Below are 13,612 nucleotides of genomic sequence, written 5' to 3'. Positions count from 1 at the left end.
AACACATCGTGTGATTTCCGTGAAATTGTGCATGTACATTCCCACTAGGCCGAGGAAGAAATGCCACATGAACATTTTCAACTCAGCCTCATGGTGGCGCTATAACTGGCCGAAAAGTGTTTTTACCTCTAACTGCACGGATCTGTGGCTAACTTTGTATACCAACTCCCTAGAGGCCAAGGAAAAACCTTTGCCTGGAATTTTTCACATCTGCTCTTTATAGCGCCACCAGGAGGCCAACATATGTAAAACACATTTTCTAATATTACTCCTTCAGATTTTATCCAAAGTTCACGCAAAGCAGTACACATGCTATCCATAGTCATGTGATCAAGACGGGTTTGTTTGATTTCTCATAATCCACCCTCATTGGCTACGATTGGCTTCTAAACCTTTCAGGAGTAGCCCGCTTTGTACAAATCGCCACAACTACTCAACGCAGTGTCCGATTGTGGTGAAACTGTGCATGCATATTCCCACTAGGCTTTGGAAGAAATGCCACTTGCCAGTTTTCAAATCAGCCTCATGGTGGCGCTACAACAGGCCAAGTCTCACACACACACACACACACACACACACACACACACACACACAAACACACACACACACACACACACACACACACACACACGTTTTGGGGGTCTATTTAATTCCATTCCCTATAAAATCTAGTTAGAAAATCATTTATTATAATTCATACTTACAGGGAATGAATGAAATGAGACAGAGTCGCCGTAACGCCAAATAATATGCTTAAATAATAAATATTTATGCTATATATAATATGCGCAATAAGTACATTTATTCAATCCAAGAGTCTGACTGAAATTATGCAGAGCTAGTTCAGGCAGACAAGGGACAAGGGACTTAACTTCACAAACACTATGCCTGGCTAAACCTAACCTTAACCCTAACCCTAACCTCACAGAAATGATGCTTAAACTTACCTCAAAACCCTGTCCACCTGGGCAAAAACACTGGGGAAAGAGACTCTCCCAGACAGACAACTCAAAGGATCATCAGTCACAGGGTCTCTGATCTGACTGGTTAAACCTCTGTCCCTGAGTCTGACTCCCTGCTGTGCTCACAGCTCATTCTTCTTGCTGCTGCTCTGCCATCTTGCTGCTCTGCTGCTGCTGCTTTGTATTCTGTGCCAAAGATTGTTTTAGCTGAAAAGAGAATGACAGACGGGGACAGGGTGAGAGGTAGTGATATTCAAAGGCGGAGTCCAATCGCCTGATTGGCTCTTCTTTCTTGAACTTATGCTTGGAGCCAAATTTCAATAAAAAGGAGAGATCAAGTTGTTGCAAATGAAACGTTATATTGAATAAAACATAAAACAATTTGGTGATTACACTCAACTGTCAACATTTAACGTATAAGTAGGGAAAATGTCAAATCTGCTGTGCAAGCCGTTGTATCGCAACTCGTGAATTAGTAGATCTGCTATTTTCATTTTTAGTTGTCATTAAGTCTCCCTGTGGATTTTATAAATATTTAACTATTATGTACAATAGTTTTGACTAAATAATGACTACAATGGATCCACTGTTACACAGCTCCTTTTTCCACTGGTCCACTGGTCAGCAACAACACTAAACTGAATTAAAAACACTAATTGTTGATTGACCTGTGAAGGTGTAAAGCAGGGGTTCTCAAAGGTTTTTGTGTCAGTGGGGAGCCCCAAATTCATATTTATTTGGCCGGGACGCAAGATAAGAGAAAAAAGATCAATGGATGTACAAGCTCGCAGCACAGCATGAAGTGATATGCTATGATCTGCAGTTTTTGAATAGCCAACGTATAAAGGGGTTACAATGATTGTGATGCTATACTAACACATTTAGCTGGGGACCACCGGCTGGAACCCCCCCCCCCCCCCCACACACACACACACACACACAAAGTAAAAGTTTATTCATTTAGCACTTAAAAAAAGAGCATTTCACAGTGCTTTTCAAGGTATAAGATTCACAAATAAAAGAGCGATCTGACCGCAGTGCAGGCGAAAAACAATATGCAGCAAACAATAATAATAATACTTCTAATGGTGAAACGGCTTTGCCAGACAGACACACTAAATCTGTACATTATCACACCAAAGCCCCTGGCTCGCCTTTTGTTCGCTGCACAGACTGGATCGGTCATGAGTGTTTCTCTGAATGTTTTCAAATGGTCACATGACAGGCAGTACAGTGTGCAAGCCAACACCCGGAACAAATGAATAGGGCTAATTCATCCACCAGTGCTCCTATTGGCTTATGTTTCCGTTCCCTTGGAAACGGCGACAAGCACCGCGGACACTGAACACTGTCTGTCAAAAATAAAAGCCTGTGGATCCGTCCCTCCCTTCTGACACTTCGCACCGTAGCGCCGCTTGCTGATCGCCCAGTGAGCCACACAATTGTAGCTGTGTGTTCCGTGTCTGCCTGTCGTCGCGACGGAGCCGAGAGAGGACAGTGAATCCTACTGATTGAATACTGTGCTGATTGAAAGGGGGAGAGGCAGAAAAGGAAGAGGATCAAGGGAGTGGAGGAAGGGTGGCAGGCAGAGCTGTCGCTTCGTGCCTGCAGTTCACAGACATGCTGCTGCACTCTTCCCACTCACCCCCCCCATTCTCTTCCCCTCCTCTCAACACGCATACCTGACATTTGTATGCGTTCTTCTGTTCCGTTTTTTTATATGAATGTGCACAAAGAAAACGTTTATATGAATTGTGTATGACAAAATATCAGTTTTTTGTCGTTTAGTGGCAATGTTGTTCCGCCAAACCATCTTAGCTGAACATTGCGTTTGGATTAGCTTCTGGCTAAATTAATTAATGGCTTTCCAGTATTATCATTTTTAGCCATAATGGTGCAACCCGCAGCTCAGTCTAAGAAGAAAATGCCGCGCCCCACCCACAGGCGGCTTTTTTGACAGAGCGTGAGAGAGTATAGCGGTGAACGTCAGTAGCTTCCCGTCTCTCTCCTCATTCCATATGCATCGGCCATCAAGCTCCCCGTGACCCCCGGCGACCAGGGCTGTCGGTGCTGTCGCTGTCGTTAGCGTGGAGATCTTAAGATGGCTGGAAAGAAGGTCACGGTGGAGCTGAAGTGCTGCGTCAGTGACAGCCAGCATCCCTCTCTCCAACCCCCTCCTCTCCATATATTACTCTCTCTCTCTCACTCACGCTCTCTCACTCTCTCTCTCTCTCTCTCTCTCTCTCTGTCTCTCTCTCTATCTCTCTCTCTCCTCGGGTTCCATCACCACCCCATCTGTCTCTCCTGGTGAGCTGTCAGGCTAGCTCCCTGTTTAGAATGCAGTTTCCCTCTCTATCTACTGTATTCTCTAGGTCTTTTTGTTATCAATTTTGGGGGGAAGGACGGGAACCCCTTTTTGTAACTACCTTTCAGGACGGAAACCCCTTTTGGGGTAGTTGCTATGTACAGTATATAGCAACATTCATTTTTTTGGTCTTTTTTTTTATGAGAAGGTATTCCATTGTTTTTAGCTGTTTTTAGCATGTCCATTGGTCTAGTAACCAAGTAGACCAATGGCTGGTTACCTGCCAACAGACTTGAGTTTGTCTGTCTGTCTGTCTGTCTGTCTGTCTGTCTGTCTGTCTGTCTGTCTGTCCGTCCGTTTGGTGAATTCATAATCTCAGATCCACCATCCACCATTCCTCGATCCATATTTCGACAAAACTGACGTTATCAATATGACCAGGGGTGCACACAAGCGGTGCGCCAGTGCGCATGCGTCGTCAAAACTTTTCGGATTTAGAGAATGCTGACAGGCACTCAAAAGGAACTCAAATGAGATGTTAACGTCCTGTAAGTAGACTTAGAAATAAAACTAATGTTGACTAATCATTACAAGTGGCTCTTATTTTGATGAGGAAGTCAGAGGACAGGAAGTGCGTTTCAGTTGTAAACAAGCTAGATTTTTTGGTCGCTAAACCGTGCCGTTAGCGACCATATTTACAATATGAAAACTGTCACTTAAACAATGTAGGTTACAAACATGGAACCTGCAGGCAGCATTAGGTGAGTAATTCTACTCAATTGATATGATGGGTGTACAGTAGATATTGTATTAGCAGACTCTTGGCCATTCCATTAAGTGATTGATTGAATAGTTTATTAGACAGAATGAATAAATAGCAACAGAGTACAGTCAAAAGGGATAGCACCAAAAGAAAGTCCTTTGCAGTCTTGTTTCCATTTAGGCCCTATGATTGATACTGTCAGGACAGCAGGATGACTGAACCCAATATGCAAGCCACAAACAGGAAGGTTTTTATTTATATCCAAGGCAGTAAAGGTAACAAAAACGAGTAGTAGCTGAAAGCCCAAACCTTTCAAAGTACAAAGAAAACAAGGAATGTCCAAAAAGGCAACTCTAGAGTTCAAGGCAGTAAACAGAAAGGCTACAGAGTACAAGGCAGTGAAACATAGTCCAAAAATCAAACCTTATCAAGAAGACAAAAACCAGGAACTCGGGGAAGAATGACGAATGTTCTGACAGTGAGTGAAGGGGACTGCAGTGTGAAGGAATGGAATGTGGGAGTGGCCAGGGAGGAAACATGGTCTGTGGAGTGACATACCATGAAAGATATATACATTGAATGTTTGACACTAAATTGTATTTGGCCATCAATGCACACTGTCAAATGTTTTCTTTCTTTTCTTGTCCAATTATACACACACACACACACACGTGTGCACGTGTGCGCACGCGCGTGCACACACACACACACACACACTCACACACACACACACACACACACACACACACACACACATACACACACACGTTTGAGTGGCACTGCTCTCCCTGTTATGTTAATGTGTGACTAAAGTAATTGCATCTCCCTTGGGTGTCTCCGTATCCCGCTGGCCTACATTGAGACAAAGCTGTGTTTAGTTTGCTGTAAGTACATTACCAGAGATCTTGTTCTGTGACTCGGGGAATCAGAATAGCAGCCGGAGAAGAGTTGGCACTGGCGCTGCCACAGGGCATGCCCCTGTGGCAGGGCCAGTGCCAACCCCTCTGGCAACAGGCTACATACACAACTCCAAATCGCTTCATTGCCAGTCTGTAGAACATACAAGTGGTTCTTGTTAAGGGGCCACATGAAACCCAAACCGCAAGCACGGGAGCAGTGCATGTTCGACCGTTGTTTCCGCATGTCGGTCCGTTGGTGTGTCTAATCAGCGTGTGCATCCCCAGGCCAACATACACAGCAACATGTGCAAATGACAAAGTCAAACGACATCCTTTAATGAAGAACAGTAGTCTGCGCTGCAGTAGTATTTCAGTTCAATACTTCATGCTGTAGGGATATGGGACTTAACCAGTGCTGTAGCCTAGGACTTTTTCAGACGGTATACCATAACTATTCCCTGCGCACGTATAGGCTATACACTCGCGCGTGGTCAATGGAATGAAATGATCAGTATACGCTTAAAAAAAGAAACAAAAACTCGGCACGGCATACCACGTATATAGCATATAACGGTAGAACACGACACCGATACTGCTATTCCTGAAATTGGAAGAAAAAATTAATCACAATCAGGGGCATTTTTAAATTTTTCAGTCATTCATCACTTACTTTAACAATTTAGATTTAATCTGACACTGTCACAACCCCTATAAAAATGTAACCCCCATTTCAGTACAAATCCACTCCTAACCTCCTCAAGCATTCTGTAACGCCCAGCAGGCTAGGACAACCTACACTCATGTCAATTAGAGGCCAGACAGTGTGGTCTGGTGGTATGGTAACTGAACTCCACACTGTTTTTGATTTCTCTTTTCTTTTGTCTTTGTATATTAGTCTTTCTCATGTGCCATATTAGGTTGTTGTTGTTTTCTCTTTTCTGTATTTTTGCAGAATATCTTATTTTTTTTATTTTGTATTTTTGTATTTTTTTTATTTCTCTCCTGTTTTCTGTTTGTTGTTTTTTGTTTTGTTGTGTGTATACCAGTAGTATTTGCAACACGTGCTTGTGAGCAACTTTTGTGTATTTGTGTTTGTGAAAAAAGAAATAGAAAAGAAATAACATTGCTGTAGTGCTCATCATGTTTATGAAATCCCATTTGTCAATAAAATATATATAAAAAATAAAATAAAAAAAATAGAACACGCCACTGAACTTAACACCGTTAAAGAAAGCTACTCTTGCAAATAGATCTGGAGGAATGCTGGCCCTTATAAAATAAATCCCAGTCGGAGTTGGTAACTTTCGAATGGTAAAGTAACAAAAAAAAGCTAACCAAACAGGACAGTTTCCTATTAACATTTTTAGTTTTAGGTTATTAACGATCAATCAATGAATCAGTTTCATTTTGTTCCTACAAATTCTAATCGGTAGAAAATGATGTCCAGAGACTGTACTAATAGCTCACATTTATATAGCACTTTTCTAAATACACAAACCGCTTTACATAAAAGACTAAGGAACAGTACAAGATCAGTGCTAGGTAAAAAAGATGAAAGGATAAACAAGGGCTGGGGGGACGTCTTACTGTACTGTACACCTTCATTTTTATTCATCATTCCTTTCCCACCAGCATCTGCCACAACACACCGGCAATTAAAGGCTTTTAATCTTAATCACGTCTTCCTTTGCTCTCCCTTTATCTTCCATCTGCCACATCCCCATCCCCACCCACCCTCAGGTCTACGGGTGGAGCAGGAGGTGGTGACTGCATACCCGCAGGTGGCGGTGGTCCGGGTGCCCACGCCCTGGGTGCAGTCGGACAGCGACATCACTGTGTTGCGCCACCTAGAGAAGATGGGCTGTCGGTTGGTCAACCGGCCTCAGGCCATCCTCAACTGTGTCAACAAGTTCTGGACCTTCCAGGAGCTGGCCGGACACGGGGTGCCTCTCCCCGACACTTTCTCCTACGGTGAGACAAACACCTGTCATGTTCTTTTAATATAATTTTTTTTTACAATAGGGAAGGTTAGTCAAAGTTCCAAACAAACATACTTCCCTATCAATGATGGAGTGGTCCAGGCTTAAGCATAGTTTACACTTTAAGGCCCTCATTTATCAATCGAGTGTAAAATCTGCCACAGATTCGAGTGCAGGTTTCGTAGTACACCCACGTCGCCACGGCATTTATAAAGTGATCGCAAACAGCTGATCCTTTCTTAATTTCGTTCTGACGTTAATAAATGTCACGGCTGAAATCTATCTGGCACGCCCTATTAAATCTAGCCTCGCCCTCGTTTTTGCGACATGAACAACGGCAATACGTTTCCTGAAACCATGGTTACATGAAAAAATAGGTTTCTCCCGTGCCTTGCTGCCCGCCTCACCCCCCTCTCTCATACACACGCACAGCACGCACACGCAACTTGCAAGCCCAACTAAATGGTGTGTTGTTAAACAAATAAAGAACGAACACCTGCATGAATTAAATAAAGTTGTAGGCCTACCCTGTCTGTTTCCCTCTCACCTCGCTTGCCTTGCTGTCATGCACGCACGCACCTACATGACACATTAAATAAAGCTGTCTGTTTCTCCTCTCGCTTCGCTTCCCTTGCTGCCCGCCTCACCCCCCGCACGCACGCACATATCGCTATTTGCAAGCAACTGTCTCTCTCTATCACAGTGGTCCGTCCGTGACCAACTGACCAAGTGACCATGCACGTTCGACAGTCTATTTAGATTGCCTCGCAGTCGTTAGTCACTGCAGTGGCCGGGCTGTCAACTGTCATTATATGAATGTGCAGCCAAAACCGTATATAGCCTCATGTGTGGCTGGTGGTGGGCTGGCTGGGTAATATACCTATATCTCCGATGCAGTTCCCACTTGCGCTGGCAGCCTGGCACGGTACATTTGGCATTCGAGCGACGCGTCAGGTTTATTATATTGCACATATACCGTAACTCCAGAAAGACATCGGCCTGCTGTAGATTAGGCTACAGTAGGCTATACCACGTTGGGACTCTCCGCAGCTGAGCTGCAGCACTGCTGCACTATACTCTCCAACGTCCCGTCATGGAAATATTTCAGCACAGACAGCCCAAATCCTCGCATGTATGCGCTCATGCAAAACACTGTTTAAATGACTTCTCTTCATCTCTTGCAACATTGTTTTTAATTGCGCAATTTTATCTCCTACTAATTTCATATGACACATGTATTCCTTAACATTTTTATTTATTTATTTTTTACATGTAGCCCATATACATTATACATACCTTTTATATAAACATTTTAGGAGTGAATACATATATGTTTAGATGCCTGTGACAGCCTCTCAGCTGGTCAAACAATGCTGGTCTGCTGTTCTACGACAGAAAAACAGCCAAGGACAAAGCTACGCCAGCTGCCGAGCAGACGTGGGTTTTGAACGTTGTCACGTTCAATTTCAAGCTTTGCCGGAAATGTTAAATGCCGAAAATGTCGGTAATTTCGGCGTGCGCCCATATTTTGGCGTACGCACGGTTGATAAATGAGGGCCTAAGTTTGATGTACTGCTGCACGATTCTTGCTCAAATTTGAATCTCTTGTTTTCCTCCACAAGAATTGAGGTCACGATTCTCACATGATTCTCATTTTTTCCATGAAAAAACAAAAACATAATAACTAAAATGAATTGGACAGCCAACTAGTGCTGCACGATTCTTCACCATTCTTGACAAAATGAGATTGCATAGGTGTCTGAATCTAGATCTCGATATTTTTTCGATAAAGTTTTAACACAATCAATTATTGAATTGTATGTGAATGAAGTGTATTTCACACACTGAAATATTTATAATGAGGAGGGTGCAATTTATGAAATGGAACAGAGGGTGTTCAGAATCCCCATATGATAAGACAGAGGGGAGTACATTTTAGTTTCTTTGTTAAAAACAAAAACAAAACAAGAGATTAACAGTTTTGAACAACAAGCCTGCAATTTAGGAACAACTAACTAAACTGCCAAATGAATGAACTGCTTCAACTGCTTCAGTCACTGTTTTTCAGAGATATAGTGAATTTCAGTATCTCTCCTTACCAGCCAGCCTGTACAACTTAATCAAGTGGGACACTCTGTATTGTGTCAGACCACAGACAATGAACTTGACTTCGTTGGAGTGTGGGGATTCCACTGTAAATTGTATATAGATCCCATAACCTAAGGTCGGCTGCAGACAGTATCCAATAACTAAACAAATCAGTTCATTACTTATCCTTTTCTGGCAAACAAATTACGCAAAAGATCCACTTGTGTCTTTGCTCCAAGCTCTTTGGGGAGGCTCCTCTCTCCTCGGCTCCTTGACAAGCAAATTATAAATTGAGACGTCAGTCCTTCAAGAAGGAGGAACTCCATTGATACCTCAGTCACGACTGGAATTCGGAGGAGCAAGGAGGTGTTTAAAGTACTGAGAAGGACCAGTGTCTCATATGTCTGTCCTCTTTGATTTGATTCCCTTTCTCTCTACAATCTCTCATCTAAAAATGAAAAGCATTTTTGGTTGAGTTTCGGTGAGCGACCCAGTTGTACAATGAATTATACATTTGGGTTTCCAATTACCTCCAAATGACCTAAGATTGATTTATCCTTTGTTGCATTTCTTACTAATATATCAGCATTTGTGTATGTGTGTGTCAGGACCAGTGATCATGTTTCACAACAATGTTACTTATGTGTTTATCTGCTTTCAGTGTAATGAGTGTTTGTCACTGTTTTTATTTATCTTTCTACCTCATTGACAGTTTGGACTTTATCTGGTTACATCATATTCCTTAAGCCTGCATACAGACAGAGATGGAGAACATGGCAGATTTGTTTTTCCATTATGTTCCCTAAATACATATACATTCCCTAAATACATTCAGCCTTATCATTAGAACAATATTTAGCCCCTGATCCATCAGCACAGCTCTCTGAAGATGTGTATAGTTCTGACCAGCTTTGGTTGAAATTGATCGGAACTGAGTACTGAACCCTGAGTTAGGGTTAACCACACACACACACACGCACTACTTGTTTGGCTGTTATTTTCCCCCCTTTTTTAAAAGACAAAACAACTGTTCAGTTCAGTGACGTGGTGTCAGTGGCAACAGAAAAGAAAGGGGAGGCATGAGAGAGAGAGAGAGAGAGAGAGAGAGAGAGAAAGAGAGAGAGAGATGACGAGGGAGGGGAGGATTTGCCCTAAATTCCACCCGTCTCTTCACAGTGCACACTAGGCCAGGCCGCGCATGCAGAGCGGCAGAAGCGCTTATGTAACAGTCAGAGGCCCTCCCCTCCCTCTGTCCCCCCTCTCATGGGTTTGAAAATAAAAGATAGCCTCCCTCCCTCCCTCTCCCTCCTGCTCCCCACATCCCTCCACACACACAAACATACACACACACGCAAAAAAACACAGCATAGCATAGCTCATGACGTGACCAGGTTCTGTCATTTATTTCTATGCTAGCTCTCTTTCTCTCGCTCTCTTGCTCTCTCCCCCTTCTCCCTCGCTTAAAAGCTCTTGCGGACGTGTGCTTCTTCGAGAAGTCATGTGGCAGGGGTCATCTCACATCTGGTTGGACGCCTGAGAAGTCCAGGCTGATAAATACCGAGAGGAAGAGAGAGAGAGGGACGGAGAGATAGGGAAAGACGGAGAGTGTGAGAAAAGAAAGTGAGAGAGAAAGGGAGAGAGGCAGTTTCTTACTAATTCTTTCTGGGGGCAGATAGAACGTTATTAATTATCTTAATTATCCTTACGACATTGCAATGTTACGCGAGCAGACCATTTTTTTCCGCTATTCTGTCGGGCCACAACAAAACCTGAAGCCAAAACAAATCTGTTGCTATACAACTGCTGCTGCTGTGGCGAACTGATGGTAGAGGTGGTCATCTGTTTCAAATTAAACATGACCTGTCTTCTACCAGCAGACGACTGGCAATCACATGAATCAGCAGGCTTCTAACCCTAAAGCTCAGGGTGAGCATTCTAGCAGCCATCTTCATCCAAAACCATTTCCCTCTCTCCGTCTTCTTGCTGTTTTCAGTTAGCACTGTTTCCATAGTAACAAACCATATATATTATTCCCCCCTCCGCTCAGTTTAGTCAGCTGGGATGTGTGATATGTGGAATCGAATTGGGGCAATTCCTAATCTATTTTTGTCTGTTTATGTCTGTGTGTGTGTGTGTATGTACTATGTATGTTTGTATATGTATGTATGTATGCGTGTATACATTTTGTGTGTGTATATTTGTGGGATTTGTGTACGCACATTTCACAGGAGGCCATGAGAACTTCCGTAAGATGATTGACGAAGCGGAGCCGCTAGGCTACCCAGTGGTGGTGAAGAATGCACGTGGCCACAGAGGTGAGAGCGTCCACCAGTGGCCAGTCCATCTAGCTCCACTCCTCACTGCTCACTGCACCGACCACGCGGAAAGAAACAATAAAAACACACAAAGAAAAGTGCCAAAGCCTCTCTAACCTTCTGCACACGGCACCACGGTCCCGGGCCGTCCTCATAGGGAATTCTTCGGCCGGGTGTTAAATGATTAGGACGGTAGTGTTGCAACAAGCACACAAACACAGCACATCAGCATTACTGGCTTAGCACACTATATTACTGTACGGCCTCACGCTTCAGTTTCAGCTGCTAGGATCATCTTTTTCATTCGTTAATCGCTAATACTAATTGACCTACTTTTATTATTTCGGCTCCCACCGCTCACGCGTTGGGCTAGCCTGGGAAGCCAGAGCCTTGCCATTGCTGATGTCACATTTCCTGGAGATTGACTGCATGGGGCTCTGCTGACCCATGAAGCCTTTTCTATTCAGTCATGGACACTCCGCCGGTTCTGCCATTGTGTGGAGGGGCTAACAATGGACTTTGGCTAGCCATGGCCGTCATCACAAGGCATTGTTAAGGAAAGCAGCCGTTGGTCAAATACTAACTAACTTGACCCCTTTTTATGGAGATTGGCGGGACTGTTTTTCCTGCTCACTGTAGTTGACCATTACCATTGGCTAGAGTCCAGCTAGTGATTAGCCCTCCGACTAAAGGAACTTGCTCTTGTGTTTACAGTACATCTTGGCACAGTTAGACAGGCCTCTAATAACAATGACTAGTACTGACAGTTGTTCTTTTGCCAAGTAGTGGTTGTCTTATACTACTTGAACAAAAAGGAGGAGAGGTCGCACAACTCGTAGTCACGATGGGGAAGTTCAGCTGCTTATTTTAATATGACCAACGATTCAGCAGAAGATGCCTTCTTCAGGCCAGGGTGACCCTGAAGATCTATTTATTTATTACTTTTGGTGTGCACTCCCACCTCTTTGTTTGGCTTATAATACTGAAATATTGTGCCTCTTCACTCTTCAGAGGCACATATGCCAAGGTCAAAGGGCCCGTCTAACTCAATGGACGGCACTTGCATTCAGTTCCTTGCTCATAATATCCCTGCAGAGCCCCTAAGGTGTCATGTTATGGCTGCTGCTCCATTCATGATGTGACCGTACTGACCAGTCAATAAGACAGCTAGCCTCATCACGTTATTGTGTATTAACCCGTGTACAGATATACGTGCACTCATTCACAGACACACTGCACTCACATGGTGTTCCTTGGTGCTGTAATGAGGGTCAGGGGACATGACACCTAGCAGCCAGAGAGCCAAGCACAGCAAATGAACACAGCAAGAGGCATTCTGTGCCCCCAGAGAATATGAGTTGTCCTGTTATGTGAAGGAATGGGAACTGATGGGAAATTACATGGTCATCTCAGTGGGCGCCTTTGTCAGCATACACAGCTAGGTGTCAGGTGAACATTTTGTTATATAACTTAAGACAGTCGAGGTCATTTGAGGGCCAGAACATAGCGTTTTTTCTTTTTCTTTTTGTGTGAAATATGCTCATTGATGGGGTGTAACAGGAAACAACAAAATCAATGTCGTGGTAAATAATACTGAATTGCGAGGAAGCAAACTACAGAGCATTCCACCATTTGCTGGAATGTTCTGTTTATCACTTCAGTTCAAATCAAGAAACTTAATTGCCATAATAGAAAGCCTGAACTTCCTCTCTTCCTAACATTCATCTCTTCATTATCTTATTTCAGTTGTATCGCTCAAAAGAATGTTTGAGCCTGGCTGATGGCTTCAGCCAGAGACTAAATGTTTTTATAATCATCATGGGGGCCCACCCCCTCCCCCCCCGTTTCACACTAAACCCAAGCGGTTTAGGTTCTAAACACTTATTTGTAACACTTTTTAAACGTGTCAGTGTTTAGATTATATACAGAAGAGCATGTTTAAATGCCATGATTGCACTGAGTCATCTGGCTACTCCTTCTCATTGTGAACAAGTAGCCTATTGCAGAGTACAGTACTATGCATACCCTACCTGGCAGGTGAAAACAAGCCACCAGATTAGTATTTTAATGTCTGATCTGCATGTGTACAAGTGGACAGGCAACGCGGTCCACCCCCCGCCACCCCCCTGCCCCCGGGCCAGGACAAAAGAGGTGTTAAGGTGTGTTCAGACTTGGATGGTTAGAGCAGCGCGATTACATACAAAGTCAATGCACACAAGACGAGAATTGTGCGAACGGTCACGGCGCGACCTGGCGCGGTACAAACGGGACGGACCGAGGCGAATGTATATATTCCATAGA

The 13,612-nt window shown here is 43.7% G+C and overlaps 1 protein-coding gene across 2 annotated transcripts in view; it reads left to right on the top strand.

Annotated features, from left to right (window-relative positions):
- rimkla (ribosomal modification protein rimK-like family member A) overlaps positions 1 to 13,612 on the top strand; it is a 36,412-nt gene that overhangs the window by 14,184 nt on the left and 8,616 nt on the right. For both annotated transcript variants that reach the window (XR_014569535.1, XM_083769962.1), the window contains exons 2-3: positions 6,670 to 6,900; positions 11,225 to 11,311. Coding sequence is in view for 1 of the 2 variants with exons in the window: in XM_083769962.1 (XP_083626088.1) it covers positions 6,670 to 6,900; positions 11,225 to 11,311 (318 nt within the window). In the remaining variant the exon portion in view is untranslated. The remainder of the gene's footprint in view (positions 1 to 6,669; positions 6,901 to 11,224; positions 11,312 to 13,612) is intronic.

The sequence above is a fragment of the Protomyctophum parallelum genome (genome assembly GCF_964188405.1).
Source record: "Protomyctophum parallelum genome assembly, chromosome: 7".
In the NCBI taxonomy this organism is placed as follows: Eukaryota; Metazoa; Chordata; class Actinopteri; order Myctophiformes; family Myctophidae; genus Protomyctophum; species Protomyctophum parallelum.
This window is presented reverse-complemented; position numbering and strand designations above follow the sequence as displayed.